This window comes from Lacerta agilis, chromosome 1 (assembly GCF_009819535.1).
Source record: "Lacerta agilis isolate rLacAgi1 chromosome 1, rLacAgi1.pri, whole genome shotgun sequence".
Lineage (NCBI taxonomy): Eukaryota > Metazoa > Chordata > Lepidosauria > Squamata > Lacertidae > Lacerta > Lacerta agilis.
In genome coordinates this window covers 84392524-84412091 of record NC_046312.1, presented here as the reverse complement: position 1 = coordinate 84412091, position 19568 = coordinate 84392524, and the positions used below count along the sequence as shown (strand labels likewise).

Below are 19568 nucleotides of genomic sequence, written 5' to 3'. Positions count from 1 at the left end.
TCAAGAGTGGTTCTAGTTTCCTTACAGTATCTGTATTTGGTCTGTACCCCTTGTGAGATAGCCGCTCGCCACCCCGTCCTGCCCATCGGCAGAGGAGAAAGAGGTTGTGTCTGTTATACCACTTGGAGAATAATGCAGCAAATATTTCTGTCTCACAGGTAGCCACATTTATGAAGACAGTATAGCACTAGCTTTCAAACTGCACCACACCTGGAGAACTATATCCAGTTCTTCATTAGGATGCTTTAATAATAATGATGATGATGATAGTTGCAATTAATGAAAATTAAGGTTTTTTAACACTTCATTGCAAAATAGTTTTTTGTAATTGTGTTTTCTCAATTAACACAGCCTAAAATTATAGCAATTAGCACGTGGTGGGGTATTTTTTGAGGATAAATGGGGGTCCTCATAGTCATAAAGGCTGGGAACCACTGGATTATACCTTTGGGATTTTTCTACTGACTTGCCATGATTTACTTTATATGTTTTTGAATATGGGTTACCACATTAAAGATGGCTGATTAAACTGCATTTATACTATTTATTTTAAAATATTTTAATAATGCACTTCATTTAAAACAAAATTCCAAGGCAGGGTACAGTATTAATATAAAACCTTTCGATAAAATTACATCAAAATAAGATGCATTATACAAATACAGTAGGCAGAGAAATAGCTACAATTGAGAAAATGCCTGGTTGAATAGATGCGTTTTTAACAGATGGCAAAATCACATTATTGTAGGTGCTTGCCATATTTCAAAGAGGAGGTTTTTCCACAAAGCAGACACCACCACAGCCAAGGCACTACACCGGGTTACCGCAAGGTGGATTAATGCAGTTAATGGCCCAGCCAGGAAGTCCTCCTTTGAAGATCTAATTGAATGGGCAGGTTCATTTAGAAGTGTTTTTTCCCAGGTTACCAGCTCCCGGGGTGGGTGTAGCTTTGTGTGTCCACAGAGGAAAATTGACTTGGGACCAGATTGGCAGCCAACGTGGTTACTTCAAGAGGGTTACTTCAACGTGGTTACTTCAAGCTTCAGCCAGCAACCTAACCACTGTATTCTCATACCCTCCAACACCTATCCTAAGGAAAAGTGGGACATTCCAGGATCAAATCAGAAACCAGGATGACTTCTGTAAATCTGGGACTGTCCTTGGAAAATAGGGATGATGATTATGATGATTTCTTATTTATACCCCACCCATCCGGCTGGGTTTCCTTAGCCACTCCCCAACAGATTAAAAACAGAATAAAACTTCAAACATTAAAAACTTCCCTAAGAAGGGCTGCCTTCAGATGTCTTCTAAAAGTCAGACAGTTGTTTATTTCCTTGACATCTGCTGGGAGGGCTTTCCACGGGACAGGCGCCACTACCGAGAAGGCCCTCTGCCTGGTTCCCTGTAACCTCACATCTCGCAGTGAGGGAACTGCCAGAAGGCCCTCGGAGCTGGACCTAAGTGTCTGGGTTGAACGATGGGGGTGGAGGCACTCCTTCAGGTATACTGGGCTGGGGCACTTCAGTGACACTTGGAGGGGCTACATTCTGTACCAGTTGCAGCTTCCAAACCAGCTCTAGGAGCTGCCCCAAATAGAGTCCATTACAGTAATCCATTCTTGAGGCTGTCAGTGCACAGGTCACTGTGGCCAACCTATCCCTATCCAGGAACGGTTGTAGTTGGCATACCAGTGAAACCTGGTAAATCTGTATATATAATTAGATCACCCACCATGATACTATCCTACTTGGGCACCAACCTGGGTGTTTCGCCCGCGTTGACAGAACAAATAAGAGTCCGGTGGTGCTTCTTCTCTCACCACATCCCAGGGAGTTCACCCTACCAATGTTTGCTGACCGCCAAGTGGGCTGTATCGATAGCAGCATCTGCCACTGTGTTTGCTCGAAAGAGGATTAGCTAGCCATTCCACCCTCACAGATGGGGTTTGATGGCTCATGATCATCCCCTGCTCTCCGCAATGTGATGGATGAGAGCTCGTAAATATTCCATTAGGAAGCACACTGTCCCCAGGAAAGGGGCAGCAGTCACACCCTCTGATGCAAAATGTTCAAGTTAATCTCTCACAGCTTCCTGAAACGCTCCAAGGACACGGTTGTGCCACCGAAATGCAGCAGCTCATCCATCAGCCTGGGATTTCAATCAGAAGGGACTGGAGGCTGCAACATGGAAAGGGCAGCCGGTCAAGCAGATGTAACGCAAGCTACAGCGACTGCAGATATGTGTAAACTGAAGTTGCAACAGCTTTGCCTGTTCACGCTGTGATAAACCGCGGCTCCCTGCAGCATGCCAGGAGCAACTGTCATCTGTATTAAATGAGAACAGTCAGTACGGGCAGAAGGCTTGCAAGCACTGCCTTTTCTGCAGTTTGACACAGCAGCCCGGACACTTCCAGGAACTCTTGCTTTTTTTCTCATAGGATAAACGACAGCGCAAGGAACTCATCAGTCATGCCCCTGCTCCACCCAGCCCAGGTCAGAGCTCTGCTTTTCGTTGACTTAATGCCAAAAAAGTTCTGCAAAGTTTCAAGTGCGGACCGTCAGAAGAGTTGGTCAGCTGGATGTTTCTCTTCCCTGATGACTCTGTGATCTGAAGATGTAGAGAGGGCCGGAATGCTTGAAAAAGAACAGCCCCTACCCTGTGTTTATTATAATATCTGATGCTGTGCAGCACTTCCTGGAAGAGATCAGAGAAAGGGCAGCACAGCACAGGCCTGCCACTCATCTCTGCTGCCACCCCCACAGTCCTCACTCTATAATACTCTGATCTCCCATTTGCAACAGGAGAAAAATCTATTACCTCCCCTATCAGGGGTGGGGAGCCTGCAGCCTCCTCCAGATGTTGCTAGACTCCAGCTCCTTTTGTAGCTGACCATCAGCCATGATGGCTGTGGCTGATGGGAGTTTTGAGTCCAACAACATATGAACGGTCACAGGTTTCTCAGCCCCGCTTTAAACTGCAGTGCTACCCCCAAGATTCAGGAAGCTTGGAAAGGGAGGCAAAACTGAGCTTTATCAGCATTAATTGCCGCCATTCAGAAATCCTGCCTGTGTGTCCCTTATGGCAGTGTTCCTCAACTTTGGGTCCCCAGATGTTTTTGGCCTACAACTCCCATCATCCACAGCTAGCAGGACCAGTGGTCATGGATGATGGGAGTTGTAGGCCAAAAACATCTGGGGACCCAAGGTTGAGGAACACTGCCTTATGGTACTTCCCGTTTCCTTAATAATAAACTGGGAAGGAATCTTGGAACAACTTAATGATGAAAAGGTGGGGAAACTGCCAGAACACTTCCACAGAGGCCATAGCATACTATAACATGCACAAGACAAGCAAGACAAGCTTCAAAATACAGCTGTTTTAGCAGAGAGCATCCAAAGCAGATCACACCGAAGCAAAAAGCTACATTTCCCCATGCCTAGGAAAGAGATGGGGAGAGGCCACCGCTCAGTGGTACAGCACATGCTTCTTATTCAGAAGTCCCAGCTTCAACTCCTGCCTAGTACAGCCATGGAATTGCTGCCTATTGGAGCAAGCAATGCTAATCCCGAAGGACAAACAGACTGATCTACTATGAAAGAACTTCCTATGATCACTAGCCAGAAGGTCCACTAAAAGCAAAACAACCCCTCCTTCGAGTCTCCAGATGGTGGTTGCCCCATCTTGCTACTTTAAGGGACATAGCATATTGCCTACCTTACCCATGTTATATTTGACACACACACACTCTCCAATGATTTTGGGGCGCAGCGTTGACCACTGAACTTGACAATCACTTGTAAGAGTTGTTCTTAATAACTTAACCAACGTACAATATTTGCTAGGTTCCACAAAATTTTCTTTTCTGAGACCTCTGGTAATTTAAGCTACTGCATTACATGTATTTCTCTGAACTTGTGGTTCCGTGGAACAGAAACCCCTTTCTAGCGCACACTTTGTGTGCACTCTGGTCTTTCCACATTGCTGCTACTGAAAGCTGAGGCAGGAGGAGTCTTCACTTTTGACTAATTTCATTACAGAAAGGCAGCCTGCTAGTTCCTCTGGATTCAACCATTTTACCAACTTTGATGTGGTATTGTTAGCATCTCTGATCAACAGTGCAGTCCTAACCATGTCTGCTCAGAAATACCGTATTTTCCGGCATATAAGACTGGGCGTAAAAGATGACCCCCCAACTTTTCCAGTTAAAATATAGAGTTTGAGATATACTCGACCGCAGATTCTCCACCCAGTGTATAAGACGACCCCTGACTTTTGAGAAGATTTTCCTGGATTAAAAAGTAGTCTTATACGCCAGAATATACAGTAAGCCTCTGGTTAAATCATTTTGCTTGCCTCTCTCAGAGCCCACACCACCATCTGGACATTGAGGGATTGGTGCATGAACTAGATAAGGCCGCACTGGCCCTCCAACATCATTTTGTAACTATTTAAGTTCATTTCAGTTCTGGACTGCTAGATAAAGGCCAACATTTTCCCAAGAGAATAAATGTTTACATTTGCAAAAAGCATATCTAGGAAGAAAATCTGTGTCCTACATTCCCAAGGAACAAAATTTGGCTTTGGTATTACTGCATGATATTCATATACTGGGAAACAAAACCAAGCAGTTTATTTTAAGACAGACTCAGGCATTACATATTCCAGAGGAGCCTAACATGTAGTCCTGCAGATGTTGGACTAAAACTCCCATCATTCTTGACTATTGGCTGTGCTGGCTGGCACTGAAAGGAGTTGGGTGGGAGTCCAACAATTTAACGGAGAGCCCAATAACTCACAATTGGAGGGCACCATGTTGGAAAGACTAATATACACTCAGTATCACCAGTATAAAGTAACAGCACTGGATGTTTCCTGTTCTTATTAGGTACAAAATATACTTCCACATAAGTATTTCTTCCATACTTACAGTAATAGGCATGCTCTCAAGTGTTGGGACCCCTGGTGACAGAAAGATGCTTAGAGAGGGATTGGCTAACCTGTGGCTCTCTAGATGCTGTTGCGCTCAAGCTGCCATCAGCATCAGCCAGCATGGCCATTGGTCAGAAATGAAGAGAACTGTAGAACAGGCAAGTCCCTATTTGCACAGGGGTTGTGTTCTGGGTCAATGCACGCATAAGCGGTCACATGAAAGTCCATTCCACCCCCTCCCGGTACCAAAAGCAACACACGTGTCGATCGTGCATCTATTGGACATGCGCAAAATGGTCACCGCCTCTATGACATCTGGGTCACATGCTCTAGATCTGTTACATCTTCCTGGTATTTTAATCTTGCTGTTGCACATGTGGTCTTTTTCCATGTCTCTTCTGCCATGAGAGCAACACTCTCTCATCCACAACAAGAGACCCATTAAGGCTTATTAAGGATAACCAGAGAACCAGGAACGTGTCGGTTCAGTTTACAAAATAGATCTATTCTGAGCCGAGATGTCTTGCTCCAGAAAAAGTGGTGAAAAGGGTTGATCACCCTAGGCAACAAGGAATTACATGCAGATGAACACATGTAGAAAAATGATTGTGCTGGTGGAGTAGAGCATGTCATTTTAGGGGGTGGAATTTAATTTTTGCAAATTTCTTCAAAGGTCCTGAAAATACATTTTGGGCCGTGAGGAATTCAAATCTGCTATTATTAATTTTCATTGGACAACATTTAGCTTGGTAAATCTACATTTGATTTAAAAAGCACATAAACTGCTCTCAGAAAAGCAAAGAATTTTAATTTCACCTTCTGAAAAAGTCAGGTAAATCATAAGAACAATAATATTTATATAAAACCTACAAGTACTTGGCAATCATTTCTAATGATTTCTATGCAATTTTACACATTTTACGTATTAAGCAAAACTAAATTATATTAATTTAACCAAAATATCTTTGGAATTCCCAAGTTACGTTGCAACTTTTTAGCAAATTCTTCACTTTTGGAATTTGAAAGTTGAAAAATTCAACAATCCCTACTACTGGGGACGACAGAGAACATCTTCCTCCTTCAGAACACCTTAGAAACCAAGTAGGGTGCCAGCAGAGGGAAGCCCCCCACCCCCGCCATTCACTGGACCAGCTGCAAGGGGAACAGGGGCCTCTTTTCTGACAGCCCCAGCAGGCTAATAAACATTTCTGGTGTTGTTGGGTGGTTGCCTATGCAACAGGCTTTGCCCTCTTCGCGGCCGTTCTAAGCAGCAGTGCTAAAATGTGCATGCATCAAAAAATAAAAGAACCACGGCAGGTGATGCAACCCAATTGCAAAAAGTCATTTTCTATACTTTTTCCAATAGTTGACTGTTGAATTCCCACCACCACCTGTACACATACACACTTTGGGCAGGGCAGAGCCACACTATACATTTTAAAGCATATTCAACGGACATCTGAAGTACACAACTTTCCCCAAACAATCCTGGTAATTAGAGTTTCCTCCTCAAAGAGCTACCATATCCAACACCCTTAACAAACGACAGTTCCCAGGATTCCTTGCTGGAGATCACATGCTTTGAAATCCAACCATGCCACCATTCTGCTCACAGATTAGCTTTTAATTCAGTGAAGACATCCACTGAAGTAAAAGAGAATCCATTTCCCCCTCTTCCCCTGCAAACTGTTTTTGGGGGGCCCACCACCACCACCACTGTAACAGGGGGGGGGGCCTTTGGGATTGCAGTGAGAAACGACCAAAAACCACATCTCCTTTTCTTAAGTTATCAGATGTGCTTGATGGATCAAAAGTGCAAAGGTTTCACAAGTGCAAAGGTGCAAGAGGATGTCACACCTATTTCCCAGTCCACTTCTAAACACAAGGACTCAAATTAGCACTCAAATTAGAAACCAATTGCCTCCTACTGGTGGGACAGGCTAATCCATCTGTCCCATGATATCCTAAATAGACACTTGACATTTTGTTTAAAATACTAGCATATCTTTCCAGTTCGTGTCGACTTTATTTAGTCAGTACAGAGACAATACAGAGCTATATCAGTCAACAGTCTGCTGCAATATAAGATAGCTTTCTATGTTCACCTTCTTCATTATGCTGGGTTAGGACCCTCCAGCTGGTCCTCTGAACAAGACTTTTATGGCGACAATACACACACACAATGAGCAGCAACTCTGGGAAGCGGAGAACATGCTAGTGACAATCTTCCAAAGGCCCATGATTGGCAAAGACTGACTTCAAGGAAGCCTCTTGAGCTGTTAGTGGCTGTGGGGCAGGTAGAGTTAGCACTGGCAGCGAAAACTGCACCCCATGAACTTCCTCCTGTTACCGTTTCTCGTAAGAGACACCGCATCCCCTCTCACAAACATTTTCTGTTCCCGCCTCCCTCAGCGCAGGGCAGCACTTTCAATGACCAGCTGGCAAAAACACAGCGTGCGATGGAGCATTCTTCTTCCCCACCCTCCCCCTCTACTGACACTGCGCTAGCCCTGGAAGAGAGGGAACCCCCAACTCCTACCAAGGTCATCACAGCGTAAGACACCTCAAATTGCCTAGAAAGGTTTTGCTCCATTTGCACGCATCTGGCTGATACTGGGGTCAGATCTGTTATGCAGTAGAGATTACAGAGTAAACCAAGGAACCACTGAGCACTTCCCAACAGAACCCCCAACTCAGCTCTCTTTGCTGAGACCAGGGAACTGGCTGGTGGAGGAACAAGGGATCTTCTGTGGGTGCATTCATTCCCTCTTTCCAGTCTTTCAGGAACATAAGCACACATTTTTATTTTTATTTAATGACCATTGGTTTGGGAGTAGACAACAGTCAAACGACTCACTGTTTGACCATGGACAAACAGATCCCCAAACGAAGTCCTTGCGAAAACGATAGCCTTTCTTTTTCATTTGTTCTTTTTTATTGCATCACGATGTCATCTGATATAGCAGAGGCTAGAGGGACCGTTCGAACAAATTGTGTATTTGTTGCTGGAGAGATCCATTCCCCAACGCCCAGGCCGATCTATTCAACCAACCATAAGATGATGTTTCCAAGACAATGTGTGAGCATCAGAACTCTGGCTAAAGCCGATCCCTCCCTGCCAAGCCACAGGATTTGCTCACCCAAACCAAGGGCAAAGGTTTCAAACAGGGGAGGTGGGAGGACATACTTCCTTGTCATTTCAGAGGTTGCGAAGCCATCCGCCTGCCCCAGCTTATACAGAGGCGGATGGAAGCCAATGCCTTTGATTACCAGGGTTTTTGCACACTCCTTCGCAAGTTATACAAGGGGGAGCCATACCAGAAAAAAAATGCAGAAAAAGGCACGGCACACCTCTCCCACCACAGTCATGCAGATGATCTATCCCCCAGACCAGACACAGTGTGTTTGCACACCTTTGTAGCTCTCCAGAGTACCAGGCAGGGGGAATAATTAAAAGCTTCTCATCCAAAACTCCAAAAAATTAGCCGTCGGACAGTCGGGGGAAAGGGTGGCAAAGCTTTCCCTTCCCAAAAACGTCAGGTGCCCTCTTAAGCGGGATGATAACCACCCTGCCCACCCCACCACAGTCCCACTGGTGTGGCCACTTGCATCCACACGGGGCTGCTTCTTCACAGTGCCAATCACTGCTCGAGCGGAGCCCTGTTAGCGGTCAGGGCGCTGCACACAGAAGACCTTGGCTTGATGGTCGCCAGAAGTGGTAACCACAATGGAAGCATCTCTGCAAGAAAGAGGCAACAAGAAGAGAAAAAGGTTTACCCCCAACAACTATTACTAATCAATGTCAGTGCAAGTTTCGACGACCCAAGCCGACCCTGGTTTTACTCAGGAGCAAGTCCTGTTCATCTCAGTGAGGCGTAATCCCCCAGCAAGCAAACAAAAACCAACCAGAATCGCTATTACACTTGCCCTCACAACTTCCGGGTGGGGCAGATATCAGCAAGTCCCATTTTACATATAACAAAGGAAGGCAGGGAAAGCCAAAGTGCCCAAGGTTAGCTAGGGATGAACCCTTTTTCCAAGTCCATTCTTCTCTGTGCCAAACCACATATTTCCATTTTAGTGTACGTGCACCGCTCTCTACGAGAACCACCGGTGGAGCCCTCCCTCCTCCCTCCAAATGAAAAGGACAACTCTGAAGGGAGCTGGGAGGAGGAAAAGAGCCTTAAGAAGACAGGATGTATTTCCTTCCCCAGGAACCCTACTCACACCCACACAAAAACAAACCATAGCTTAGTGTGTACTGTTCCCTATATCCTTGCCTTCCAAGGCTTGCTTTCTGTGCTTCTCTCTGCGCCCCTCCGCACAGCACCCAGCACCTCCCCACCAAAAACGGCTCTTGCTCCTGGAACTCACTTGTTCAAAGCAAAGTCCAGGATTTCCGCTGAGTGGCCCCGGTACTCGCTGATCAGCTTGCCTGAGCGGGCGTCCCAGAGGCACACAGCCCCACCCAGGGTGCAGGTGTAGACCACAGGGGAACTCTCTTCCCACAGGAGCTGCACAATCCCCGACTGAAAAGACAGAAGGAAAGGGTCCTATTAGTCACCAGCATTCCCACCCGCTTAGCATTTTTAACCAGGCCTTTTGTTGATTTGATTGACATCCTATGCCCTTTTAAAATGTAGGGTTTTCTTTGGGGGGGGGGTGTTATTGGGTTGTTGTTTTTATTTTGATCATATATTTGGTGGTTTTGTATTTTGATTTTGTTCTGTGAAGCACCCTTAGACCTCTGGGTATAGGGCAGTAGATATATATATATATATATATATATATATATATATATATATATATATGTGGAGGAGGAGGAGGAGAGGAGGAGGAGGAGGAGGAGCCAGGTCCTTTGCCCACCTAAGGTCCTCCCACCCTTTAATGTTGAATAAAAATAAAACAAACTCTACTGACTACCTAAATCAGAGGTGGTTGGACAGCAAGCCTGGACTACAAACTCAGTGCATGTTGCAATCAACCTGTCACAGCAGAGTAAGCTTCCCAGGAAAGAAGATCACTCACCAAGGAGAAGAGACAGAATGAATTAAAGGAGAGCTTAGAAAATATGACCCTTCCCTCCATTATGTGCTTGCCCATAATAGGGTTTTTGGGTGCTGTTGGCATGTAGGGGCTTTGGCTCAGGAAAGTGTCCTGCTGCAGCACAGAAAGGGAGCCTGTGGACTCCTACACCCAACATCCCTGACCACTGGCGATGTTGCCTGGAGGTGATGGGAGTTGCAGTCCCCAACAACATGTGCAGGGCACTGCTTCCTGAGGCACTAACGCTCCTGTCACCAGCAGGGCTGCAAGGCAGAGGCCAGGACCCAGGACTTCTGTGAACAGCTGCACTTGGCTATTGCTGCATTCCTCCAGGATTGAACTCCACTGCTTCCTCCTGCCAACAGCAGCTCTTCCCAAAGCCCCCAGCAATTCCCAGAAGGGTCTTCTCCACTACCTCATGCTGGCAGTTGTGTCTCAGGGTCTGTGTGGCGACGTCATAAATGGCCAAGGTCCCGTCCAAGTAGCCAACAGCTGCCAGTGGCATCCTGCATGACAACAAAGCCAGAGAAAGAGGAGCTTTTTTTAATGGGAGGCTTCTGGGGGAAACTTTTTGTGGGAAAGCAGGCAATGCGCTTTAATAAATAAATAAGCCCACCCAACAAAAAACAGTGTGTGATCTCCTCCCAGTGGAGTCCAAACCTCCTTGCAAGAAGGGCAGCCATTCCGGAGTCACCAGGCTGGCTCTTGTTCCTTCAGAAAAGGAGCAATGCAGGAGCTGCCTATGAAGGCAGAGTCTTCTCGAAATTTGGTGATAGCTTTCCCCTTAACTTGGTTCCATGAAATAGCACTTGACTTTGGCAGAAATGCTCACAAATATTCTGATGTGTATGCATTCAAAGGGTGGCTGAAGAAAATGCCATATAAAATAAACAATTAAGATTTCATGATGCAGTGGTATCTAGCCCATATTGATCTTATACTAGATCAGACTTTGCCAACCTGGTGCCCTCCAGGTACTTTGAACTGCAACTCCCATAAGCCTCGACAAGCACTACCATAGTGGCTGAGCTGATTATAATAGTCCAAAACATCTGGAGGGCACTGGGTTAGCAAAGGCTGCTCTACATTATGTGGCAGGCAGTTGTCCCTTTCCATTCTGTTCATGCAAACCAGGGATGGGGAATCTGTGGTCCTCAAGACATTGTTGGACTACAACTCTTATCACTCCTGACCACTGGCAGGGACTTGTGGGAACAAAAACCAGCAGGGTTGCAGGTTCCACATCTCTGATGGAAACGTTTCACTTATTTCAGCAATCTGTTCCGGGCAGTTCCCACAACCCAGAAGGCAATACTTACACATTGCAGAATCCCAGAGATTCAACTGAGTTGGATTCAGCCTCCTCAGCAGAAGACTTGGGGACAATAGCCTTTTCCTTGAACACAGACACAACCTGCAGGAAAAGAAACAGCCAATGATAATACAGTGGTACCTTGGTGCTCAAATGCCTTGGTACTCAAACAACTTGGAACCCAAACACTGCAAACCCAAAAGTAAGGTTTCAGGTTGTGAACTTTTTTCGGAAGTCGAACGTACCCCATTTTGAGTGTTACGCTTCTGTTTTGAGTGCCACACTTCCGTTTTGAGTCTTACGCTGAGGTCTGTCTGTTTTTGCTATTTATTTTGGGTTTTTGTGGCTCTCTCTTTTGTGTGACTGTGTGGAACCCAGTTCAGCTACTGATTGATTGATTGGTTGTGTGACTGCAGTACATTGATTATTGCTTTCATTTTATGGATCAATGGTCTCGTTAGATAGTAAAATTCATGTTAAATTGCTGTTTTAGGGGTTGTTTTTAAAAGTCTGGAACGGACTAATCCATTTTGCATTACTTTCTATGGGAAAGCACGCCTTGGTTTTGGAACGTTTTAGTTTTGGAATGGACTTCCAGAACGGATTAAGTTTGAGAACCATGGTACCACTGTATCCTCACCGGCCAACCAGAATAATAAATAATAAGAATTAATTGTTGTTGTTGTTGTTGCTGTTGTTATTCCAAAGTCCCCAACATCACACAATGTTTCTGAAATGGAGGAAGAAACCAACTCCTCTGCTTAGAGCTGGTGAGGGAAAGGTGAGAATACCCCGCCAAGAGGGGAGGGCAAAGGCATTCTGAGCTTGGGGTGCCTGTTAGGTGTAGAGGCGATGTGCATCCACCTCTTTCTTCCTGCTCTAAGCTGGAGATGCAGAGCAAGTAGAGAGTGGCAACAAATCCTGGGCCTCACTCCCTTCAATTTTAGCTTGGGTTCAGAAGAAGTCACAGGACCATCTCACTCACCAGAGCTTGGCTCCCCGCTCCGCATGGTGGTGGCAGTGGTGGAGTGACATTGCAAAACCCTGACCATCCCCTACAAGAGCTACAACTGCCCCATAGATGTATGCACAGATAACACAAGACATGAAAGAGAGCCAGATGCACAAGGCATGGTAGAAGAAAGCTCCCTGTTTGCAGGGATTACTGTGTACAGTAGTTTACTAGAAAAGTTAAGAGTCAGAGTGGATTTGATTTAAATCAAATCGATTTAAATCACTAGTCAGTAAGACTTGATTTAAATCATTCCCCCTCCCCCAGAAAGGGTTGTTGTGACAATGAAAGAAGGAAGGGGACAGAACTCCTGAGCTCCTTGGAAGAAGGGAGGAGTAAAAATGCAACTTCTATCCAAATGGGCAATACAGGGTTTTGCCGCAACAAACACAGTTTCTCACACTCACGCCCCCCTGGGCTGAGGAAGTTCCCATGTACATTCATTCCAGCATGGAGGGGAAGAAGGCACCCACCTTGCCAGTTGCAGAGCTCACCAACTTGGCATGGCAGTCAACAGAGCCTGTCAGGAGTAGGCTGCCATCCTTATTGCTGGCCACGCACGTCAACGGGCCCTGGTGCCCATCCTGACCTAGAAATGGTGAGAGAGCAAAGATCACACAACGAAGGGTGCCTAGGCATGTGCTAAGACCTTCCACCTCCTTCACTGCCCTAAATGGTTGCTTGTGTCTTGGCTCATGATACCCTGTTCCATTTTTATTTTTGGATTTGCCAAACACATTACAGCCACAAGAGAAAATAACAAAAAGACTATGACTTTTCATATAAGAACATGAAAACCATTAGAGAGGCTTGTGGTCTTTGCCTTGACTCATCATAGCACCCTGTTATCTGTGAGCAAAAATGGCTCAGTGGCCCTTGTGTGATGCAATTTCACAAGAAAGGTTGACCAACAAACCTCTCTCCTCTCCCCCAACCCAGAGACTGATGAAGGTCTGTTGATACTTTTCAAAGCAATCCATCTCAGTCTTTGTTGTAGTTTAACTGATTCTCATAGAAAGGCAAGTGGATTCCTGCTGGATCAGACCAAAGGCCTCCAACATCCCGTTTCCACAGTGACCAACCAGATGCCTCTGGGAAGCCCACAAGGAGGTAGGAAAAAGCAGGCAAAATCACAGGAATGACCTTTGACCCCAAATGACCTTTTTCCTGGTTAAGCTCACAAGGACAACACAACAGCCTCTCCCAATACTATTCCCCAGTAACTGGTGTTCAGAGGCATACTGCATACAATGCATGCGGCAATTGTGACTAAGAGCTATAGCCTCATCTTCCATGTATTCGTCTTATTCCCGTTTAAAGGCAACTAAGTTGGCGACCATCATTACATCCCCCAAGCAGAGGATGCCAATATGCCAAGATATAAAGAGAGGAAATCCTGCATAGGCTGCACAATGAAAGTAGGGTATTTTTGTTTATGTTTTGGACTTGGGATTCCATGTTTCTTGAAAGCCATCCATATTCCTCCCCCTCCTCAGGTTCTTTCCTGCCTTTACAGTTCCCGTGCAAAGCTAGTACTCTGAAAGAGGTTTCTGAGCAACACCTCCCCTTGCTCCTCCAATGAGGTATCGCAACCCTGCTCCAGCTTCCTGACAGCAAATAAATGGAAACAGGCAACCGAACGGAACCTTTGGTACCTTTGAGGACGTGCAATGAGCTGCCCTGCTTCAGATCCCAGATGCGCACAGTCCCATCTTCGTAGCCGACCACAGCTCTCCTCCCTGCATTGAGCATCTTTGTGTTAGTCACTCTGTCATATTCAGGGAGATCCCAAGGAAGCCCAAGAGCTCACCCCATCTGTAACACAATCTCTTGCTATTACAGCCTTCCCCTCCAAATGTTTTAAGACTACAGCTTCATTCCTTGCTGGCCATAGACCATGCTGGTCGAGGTTCAAAATCTATGGAGGGCACTAGGTTGGGGAAGGCTGCCTCTGTGTATAAAGAAACAGAGGATGTGCTTGGAAGAGGCAAATTTCACAGCAGCTGCAGTCACACATGACACTAAGCTATGGTTTGCTTTAACCATTCCACCCCCACTCCCCCAAAAACCCAGGAGTTGCCTTACAATCCAGCAAACAAGCCATAGCTTGCTCCTCCAAAGCCTGGTTTGTTTTCCATCTGGCCTTGCCTTCTGCCTCTGTAACTTATCCAGTATCTGGGATGGAGTGGCTGAAAAACTGATTAAGCAATGCTGCTGGGTTCAGGCATAACACAAAATCATAGTTAAAACAGCCGGGAGTCGTAAGTTGCCAAAACATAAACCATGGTTGCTCTGTTGGCTGGGTTCAAAGATTCAACCAACCAATAAGCCAGTGTGGTGTAGTGATTAGTGTGTTGGACTAGGAACCAAGAGACTAGAGTTTACATCCCCTACTGAGCCATGAAGCTCACAGGGTGACACTGGGCCAGTCACTGTCTCTTAGCCTAACCTACCTCACAGGGATCAAATGAAGAAGGGGAGAACTGTGTAGGCCACCTTGAGCTCCTTGGAGGAAAGGTGGGATATAAATATAACAAACAAACCATGCTTTAACATCATGGGTGAACTAAGCCGATGTATTCTGCCATTGGACAGTGCCATGCCTATAAAAATTCTGCAAGCTCATCCCCACATCCCAAGCCCTGCTCCTCACCATCAGGAAGGACATGACCACACGTAGCTGGACAGGACGGGCCTTGGAAGGTCTTGCACTCTCCACTAGGAATCTTCCACATCCAGGAGTTTCCGTCAGCAGTGCCAGCCAGAAGGACATGGGACTGGGGGTGCCACTCCATCCACTGGGGTCAAGAAGAGAGAGAGAAAACAATAGGCTGGGAGCTAAGCAATACCAGAAAGGGGCCAGCTGCTTCGCACATGACCAACAAATTATTTCTCACTGTGCAAGTTATCCAACAGCCAACTCTTAAATATGTACGCCTAAAGTTTAATGTATAGCATATAACACTTGAGATGGTGAAAATAGCTTCCCATATGCTCTTCTCGGTATTCTGTGCAACCACACTTTAACAGAGGTCAATATTATCCCCATATAATGCCAACAAGGGAGATGGAGAAGGGGCCAAGGCTGAGATGGGAGCTTGCCTAACATTACCTAGCAAGTCTGTGGCCAAGGCGAGATTTCAGCTGTAGACTTCCAGCCTCCTAGCTCCCACTCTTTAGCCACATCACACCATCTCACCAGTATACCTTGCTTACGACTGCAACCTAACATATAGGTTGTGCAATTGGCACGCTATGACGTTGCCATGTGGTTTTGTGAGCCTTTGTATGACTCGGCAGAGTGGCAAAGAACATGGAATGAGCGAAACTGACAGCCTTGTTGTAGCAATCATAACATTGTAGCTTGCACAGAAAGCATCAGTTCGTTCCATATTACATTGTTGCGCCCAACCAAATTAGAAACTGTTCCAAATGGAATATTCCAAATGTCAGTCCTATAGCACTGCATTTCTGTCAGAGGAAATAATTTACCTGAATTGTCTCACAGTTTTCTCCCTAGAATCAAGACAGGTGGTCATGCTTTCCACTGGGAAATCTTCTCATGGTGAAACTTTTGCCCTGGAAGTTATAGGCCCCATTTCTCACCTCCAAGTCGCCTGCTTCGAAAGACCAGATCTCCTCTTTGGCATCCACCCGCCAGACTTTTATCAGTCCACTCATGTCACCCGTGGCCACGAATGTGGAATCATGGCTGAAACTAGCACAAGTGACGGAATCTTTGTGTCCTGGTGATAATGAAAAGAACAAGAACATGCATATTCTGAAATCAATCCCATTAAGTTCAATGGAGAGTCCTCCAAGATAAGCAAGTATAGCATACCAGGAAGTGCCTGATATCTCTCCTTTGACATGAATGCACTTTGTGGCCTGCAGGAAAGCCACAATCTTTCTCTGCATCGTTCTCTCACAGCCTCAACCCACTCCCTGCCGCCATTCGCAACACCAGGGTGATAATACTAATCTACCTTACAGGTCTGTTGTTATGAAAGATAATGCACAGAGAGTGCTCTGGACACTGTAAAGCACCATATAGTGTCCTGCTGTTCCTCCAGGGAGCTCACACACATCCTGACTCAACACAATGAACAGCCCTGAAAATAAGCAGGGTGTGGGCAGGATACATGTGGCTCTTTCAGGCTCTATCTCCCGTGAACCCCAGCTGGCATTGCTAATGGCCCACAATGATGAGTGTTGTAGTCCAACAACATTCAAAGCCCCCAGGGCCCCCAGAGATTTTTAGATATGGATCAATTTATCCCTAGGGCTATCCAAGGTAGTGGGAAGTATTTCTTGTTAAACTGTTTTAGGCTGACCCCAGCAACGCAAAGCAATTCAGATATTGGCATTAGAGTTGCAAGGTATTACCCAGAAGAGCCTCACCTGAGCACTCGAAGAGGAGCTCACCATCACTGAGGCGCCACACAAAAGCCTTGTCATCTTCACCGCCTGTCACTGCCAGCGTGTTGGTCTTGGGGTCAAGACTGACGCAGAAAACAGATGCTAGGGGAACAAACAGAACAATGTTAGCGACAGAATCCAGACATACCTCTCTCACAGTCTTATTGTGGGCATCCAAACAAGAGGAACCAAAAGGATCAGAGATGGAAAACCTGCAAGCCTCCAGATGTCACCATTGACCATGCTGGCTGGGAGCTGATGGGAGCTGGGAATCCCTGATTGGGGCGTGACTGTATTGCTCTCTCTCAGCAAAACATTAAAGAAAGAACAGTGAAAGTGAAGCACACTCTCAGCTGAAACAGCACCATCCTGTAGCCACAACAGTGCAGCACTATAGAGAATGCACAGGTGCTTCCCCTCCATTCCTTGCTCAAGGGCACCTGGCCCTTTTAAGGTGAAAGAAAGACATGGAAGAGCACCATCTTGGAAAATACCAGCAGAGATGATTCACATCACCAACCCGGGCTTTAAATCAGCAGGGCTGGGACTCAAAGTAGAAAGCAGGCTCACCGGCTAGTGTGGCCTTGCGTCAGCAACCCACCAACGGAATACCGTGCTAGCCACTGACAAAGAGCTAGTTAAATCCTTTATCAACCAATCAATCACGTAGTCTTGCCGGGCCACAAAATAGGTAGGACCAAACCTGGGGCACTAGATACTGAATGAGATGCCTGCTCTCATTCCTCTACCAGCTCACCCGTGTGTTTGGAGAACGTGACCTCACTGTCATCTTGGGCCTCCATGCCTTCCTCTGCCTCAACGTCCTCCCAAGCAGCCTCCTCTTCATCTAAATCCACATCTTCCATTTCATCAGCCAGATCATCTGCAGAAGCAAACAAAGCAATGCTATTTTACAAAGCCACTCAGCATGAAGGTTCCCCCCGCCAACCCAGCATAATAAGTAAAAGCAGGTGTGCTAAACTGCGGCATCTCTGTGTGCGCTCACCATCCTGTTTAGAGGAGGAGAATGGACCTTACGTGGTAAACTGCCAACATCAGCCCACAGCTAAGTGCCGGTAAGTCATAGTCGCAAAGGATTCAGACAAGTTGTAGAAATCACCACCCCTAATCTCCTGAGCCCCTTCCACTCCATGTGGTCTGAAATGCTGCTGTCACTAGAACCTGAGCCCCTCAATTATATTCCTATGTCAAATTATAGATTGTAATGCATAATAGCCTTCCCTAACCTACATGAGACATCGGTTTTGATAATTATGGAACCCATCCTCCCCCCTCTCCTCTGTTCTCTTATTCATTGCCTCCAAACAGCTCCCCTTCTCCCATTCCCCCTGTGATTGCTACTCCATCACCTGCTTTGTACCTATACCTTTTTTTAAACCAAGGCAGCAATCCTATGGCAAAATCCACCAGGATGAGCAACATAGGAAGCAGTGGATCACCTTAGTGCCAACCCTAGCTCAGCCAAAGATAAGACAGTGTACCTTGCTCATTCTGTCTCAGTCTCAGAGCTAAGGCCAATATAAGTCCCTCAAGAGGGGGCAGAATTTGGACTGCACCCTAAGCCCATTCAGCTCAGTCATGTGACCTAGCAACCCAGCATAAACCACTACTTTAAATGCTTGTTTTCTCTGTATCAAGCTTAGGTAGAAAGCAGCCCCCTGATGTCCCATGATGTTTGGACCTAGTGTAACTTTACACTGGCTTAATCTACATCAGCTTACTTTATGGCAGCTTCTTGCGCATAGAATTGTTCCCAAAGCCAAATAGCATGCAATTGAAATAATCACATATATTTCCCACGACTCCATTTCTCCCTTTCACTGTTGTTTCACTGTGTCCATTCTAGATTGTAAGCCTCTTGGGGTAGGGACCTGTCTTTGTAATACAGTATTCTTGAGCTAGAGCACATCCAAGTGGCCAGATCTAAATCAATCCTGTCTCTGGGTGTATAAATAACAAAGATGTTGATGAACACCAGAATATCGGTAAATGTATGTGCATCTGTGACCAAAAGATTGTTCACAGTGCATTATACTGTTTCCTGTATAATTCCCCTAGGGATGGGTTGTGAAAAAGATTCAAGGGCCAGTTTCCTCTTTTTTTAACATTAGAGAGAAAGCGTGCTATTTACTACTTGATAAGCATAACTATAGTATATGACATATACGGTTTCTAGGGTTGCTCTAGGCACCCAACGGATGAACCAATGATTTATTGCACAAAACGAGGTCCAACGTGCTAGGGGGTCATCTATGTTAAAATGTTTCGCTCAGCTAGGCTGTAGTTTAGTGCTGACCAAAGTCTCCTAACAAATAAATCTGACAGACTGAGTGGCGATAATGAGGATGGAGGTGATGACACCTAACCGGTCAGCCCTCTTACTACTTTTCAGGGTGGTCTCGTTTTCCTCTGCAAAAGTCCCTGGAAAAGGACCTCGATCCCAGTCCCCGGCCCAGCCGCCAGGTCCCTCGCCTCTTTACCGGGTCCAGGCGCCTCAAGGTCCACCACCTCCACAATCTCCTCCGCGGCCCCCTCCTCATCGCCGGCTGCCATCAGCAAGAGCCCCTCCGAGGCCGCCTCCAAACCTGCCCCGTCTGCGGGTTCCGCCATGCTGACGACTTCAGCCTACCAGCAACCCGCACGCGCCTACACCGATCTCCTCCTCCCTCCCGTCGCGGGGGGGTTGGGGTCAACGTTTCCGCCGCCAATCAGCGAAGCGGATCGGAACGGGCTAGCGAATCGGAGGGGGGTGGTCATTAGCGCGGACTCCCTCATTCGCCAGCTCCGCGTTCCGAGCCAGAGGGCCGCCTTCTCCTCCTCGAAGGA

General features: G+C 46.4%; 1 protein-coding gene across 1 annotated transcript; it reads right to left on the bottom strand.

Annotated features, from left to right (window-relative positions):
• Positions 1–7710: 7710 nt before the first annotated feature.
• On the bottom strand, positions 7711–19406 carry AAMP (angio associated migratory cell protein). The gene is made up of 11 exons (XM_033161154.1): positions 19223–19406; positions 17479–17604; positions 16704–16823; positions 15909–16048; positions 14956–15100; positions 13958–14041; positions 12776–12891; positions 11298–11392; positions 10394–10484; positions 9307–9461; positions 7711–8671 (listed from the first exon to the last, which is right to left on the bottom strand). Exons 1-11 carry the CDS (start codon positions 19350–19352, stop codon positions 8596–8598), a joined length of 1278 nt encoding a protein of 425 aa, XP_033017045.1. The 5' UTR covers positions 19353–19406; the 3' UTR covers positions 7711–8595.
• Between the last annotated feature and the right edge of the window lie 162 nt (positions 19407–19568).

Excerpts from the sequence above, each read along its gene's own strand:
- AAMP (XM_033161154.1), bottom strand. The coding sequence starts at position 19,352 with ATGGCGGAACCCGCAGACGGGGCAGGTTTGGAGGCGGCCTCGGAGGGG. Across the intron at positions 16,049-16,703 it reads GCTCCTCTTCGAGTGCTCAG|GACACAAAGATTCCGTCACT; the intron begins GTGAGGCTCTTC and ends CATTATCACCAG. Across the intron at positions 15,101-15,908 it reads TCGAAGCAGGCGACTTGGAG|TGGATGGAGTGGCACCCCCA; the intron begins GTGAGAAATGGG and ends TCTTGACCCCAG.